Below are 3509 nucleotides of genomic sequence, written 5' to 3' on the forward strand. Positions count from 1 at the left end.
ACGTGATCCGACGCGGTGGCCGGCCGTGCCCCGAGTCTCCCTCAGGCCTCGTCGGTGGAGACAGGGTGAGACGGGTGGCGTGTCCTGGGTATTTCTGAACTGGCGCGCACGGCCCTGTTCCGTCTCACACTTGCACTGCAGGCCTCCAGCCACTCACTCTCTCGTGCTTCTCTGTAGTGTGGCTTTGACGTTGAGCACTTGTGCTCACGCTGCACAGCCTTCCCCCAGCTGCACGCTGGCCCCATGTTTTCTGTGCGGTTGGAGGACTCCTGGGCCCCCCTCCTGCGTGAGGAGGTGATGTCGGAACCCTGCAGGGGTGTGCAGAGCCCCGAGGGCGCGGCCAGGAAAGGCTGGCCTGTTCATTTGTTCCTGTGTCTCTGCTGTTCCACGTGGTAGAATTTCAAGAAGCCAGGAAGTGGGTGTCAAAGAAGTTACGGTTTCGGAAAAATGTGGACGTCAACCTGTTTGAGAGCACAATCCGGATCCTGGGGGGGCTTCTGAGTGCCTTCCACCTATCTGGGGACATCCTCTTCCTGAAGAAGGCTGTGAGTGTCCCGGCGTCGGGTCTGCTCGCTTCCTGGGGGGACTGGGGTCTCAAGTGCTCAGCAGTCAATGCTTTTCTCACGGGATTAGGCTGTGGCGGGCGTTTGTTTCCGGTTCTGTCTCCTCCCGCTCTGGCGTCTCTTTCCGAGCACGTGGGTGGCTGAAGCAGCATTGTGCCAGCCTGCTGCCTGCCCGTGAGGTCATTCTGAATGAATTGAGTCCAGCTCGGTTTTTGTAGCTGGCCAGGGTTGGGTCAGGTGAAGCCAGCATACTCGGGTCTGTCCACAGAATTAGATGAAAAGGGGTGTTGGGTTCACCATCGTGTCGTGGAGACAAGGCCGCCGAGCAGCAGGAATCGTTGACTCATCGCTGTGTTGTGTGTCAGGAGGATTTTGGAAATCGGTTAATGCCTGCCTTCCGAACACCCTCTAAGATTCCATACTCCGATGGTAAACATTGGCACTGGAGTTGCTCACCCACCCCGATGGACCTCTGATAGCACGGTGGCTGAGGTGACAAGCATTCAGCTGGAGTTCCGAGAGCTCTCTCGTCTCACGGGAGATAAGAAATTTCAGGTATGGGGGGGCTCTGCCCCCGGCTGGTGCGGGTTTTCTGCGGGGCCGTCTCCGGCTCGTGGAGGCGAGTGCAGGTCTGCGTGGTTGTGGGTGCTGGGCCACGAGACTCGCGTCGGTGTTGGTTCTTGTCCCACGTTCTCCTGCAGAATCGCATTTTCTGGTGATGCCAGAGGCGCAGATGGGAGAGGCCTTGACTGGAGGCCGAGTCCTCTGCCTGGCCTGCGGGGCCCCGACAGCTGACGGCTTGTCCTGCCGCGCTCGGCATGGCCTGGTGTCCACTTGCCGTTGTCCTGTGCCCTCCTGCAGTGGCGAGGACCGCCTGCTGTGTTGTGGCTGAGTGCCACGGGGTGTGTTGGAGCTCTGGGTTTCGTAGCCAGGTCAGCGTAGGTGACGTCGTCGTCGTCCCGTTTGTGGCGCCCTGACGGGGCCCACACGCTGTCCCGGGTGGGCAGCTGGAGTGGGGTGCCGGCCTGGCTCCGGCTCGCGGCACTGACTGTGTGTGTGGAGGGATGGCGGACCTGTCTCTGTGGCTGGCTCTGGTTGTCTCTGTCTTCAGGAGCGTCTGCCACCTGCCTCCACAGGGACTCTCCTGTGGCGGGTCTGTCTGCGTGTCGGCATCCGCTGAGCTTTCCTTGTTTCCTCCGCTCACCCCATCTCGTTTTTGTTGAGATGTTTGTGTCGAGAGGTCCCGCCGTCTCCCGTAACCGTGGCTGTCTGTGCTCACGCGTCTGGCCGTCGTCCCCCTCTAGAACTGTCCCCCCCACCCAAGCGACCCCAGCACTGTTCACCGACTTCCCGTTTGTCACTCCACCAGCCTGGGCAGCCAGGTAGGCTGTGCGGAGCTTTCCCCGTGCTCAGTGGCGTCTTCTCCTGCCGTGGCTGCAGTCTGGGTGGCCAGTGAGCCTGCTGTCTCAAGGTGGCAGGACCGGTCAGGATCCTTCCTTTCTCAGCTTAGAGAATCCCTGACACAGTGGACTTGTTGCTGGGCTGATGACTGCCAAGCTTCAGCTGGTGTGCCGCTGGGTAGTTGGCGGGAGGGCCCGGGCTGGGTCCACCTGTCCAGACGTGCCTTTGTCCGCCATCCAGCTGTCACTTGTCCCTCCTCACGGGGGTGTGACGGTGCCTCCAGTTGGGTTTGATTTTTAACCAGTGGTGTGTTGCCGTGTGTGTGTCCACGTGCCGCGTGTCTTTTGCGTAGGAGGCCCAGCAGGTCCCCGGCCGGGCACTGCCGTGAGGGGCCTGTGCCGTCCTGAGGTTGGGACGTGGTCACACCACACAGGCCACTTGCTTCTGACCTGTCCTCCTGGCTCAGGGCTGGGAAGGGTCTCGAGGACAGCTTCAGCCCCGCGGTCGGCTGCTGGCAGCCCCTCTACCTAGCTCACCTGCTCACCGCCCCCACCGTCTGCCCAGGAGGCCGCAGAGGAGGTGACGAGACGTGTGCATGCCCTGCACGGGAAGCTGGACGGGCTGGTGCCCATGTTCATCAACACCAACAGCGGCAGCTTCACCCACCTGGGCGTGTTCACCCTGGGCGCCAGGGCCGACAGCTACTACGAGTACCTGCTGAAGCAGTGGATCCAGGGCGGGAAGAAGGAGCGGCAGTGAGGCCTGTTTCTCTGCCTTCGGGGTGGCCCCCTGGGCTCGGGGTGGCGGGGCTCTCTGTGGGGAAGGGTGTTTCTGTTCATCCTATATGCAGAGCAAGGACCGGCCACCGGGGTGGGCAGACAGGGGTCTTCCTTGGGGTTGTGGCTGCTCGGTCGTCGGCTCCGGCGGGAGGCAGCCAGGGCCATGTGGGCCTCCTCACGCTTAGCACTTTGACACTGAAAACTCACACATTCCCAGGGAGCAGCCTGGTTGCTCCTTGTTGGTTATAAAAGAGATAAACCCCAGTGGGGTGCTGGGATCCTCTCAAGCCTCAAGCCTGGGGGTGACTGTGGCCCAGGAAGTGTCACTGACTGGGAGCCCGCAGGCTGGTTCAGGCTGACCCCATGGGGCTGGCAGGGCCGGGCCTCATAGATCCCAGAACGGGGACAGGAGCTCGGGGTCAGCCCTGTTTGTGGACCTGAGGGCTGTGCGCCCACCTGGCCAGAGCACACAGGCCCCGCTGGTCTGCATAGGCTGCTGGAAGACTACCTGGAAGCCGTGGACGGGATCAGGAAGCACCTGCTCGCCAGGTCTGAGCCCAGGAAGCTGACCTTCGTGGGGGAGCTCAACCACGGCCGCTTCAGCGCCAAGATGGTGAGTGGGAGGGTGTTTCCCTGATGCGGCCTCAAGGCAGCGTGGGGACCCGGCCTCTGTGCTTGACGTCTGATGGCTCTGAGTGGGGACGACCGGGGGGACCTCGTGATCCTGGCCGTGGAGCGGGGCGGTCCCGGGTGGATGTGGGTGTCC

General features: G+C 62.4%; 1 protein-coding gene across 1 annotated transcript; it reads left to right on the forward strand.

Annotated features, from left to right (window-relative positions):
* The first annotated feature begins 9 nt into the window (after positions 1 to 9).
* On the forward strand, positions 10 to 3438 carry LOC104992492 (endoplasmic reticulum mannosyl-oligosaccharide 1,2-alpha-mannosidase-like). The gene is made up of 4 exons (XM_010845401.1): positions 10 to 545; positions 929 to 1118; positions 2529 to 2719; positions 3236 to 3438. Exons 2-4 carry the CDS (start codon positions 990 to 992, stop codon positions 3378 to 3380), a joined length of 465 nt encoding a protein of 154 aa, XP_010843703.1. The 5' UTR covers positions 10 to 545; positions 929 to 989; the 3' UTR covers positions 3381 to 3438.
* The last annotated feature ends 71 nt before the right edge of the window (positions 3439 to 3509 follow it).

This window comes from Bison bison, unplaced genomic scaffold, assembly GCF_000754665.1.
Source record: "Bison bison bison isolate TAMUID 2011002044 unplaced genomic scaffold, Bison_UMD1.0 scf7180017848513, whole genome shotgun sequence".
Classification (NCBI taxonomy): Eukaryota; Metazoa; Chordata; class Mammalia; order Artiodactyla; family Bovidae; genus Bison; species Bison bison.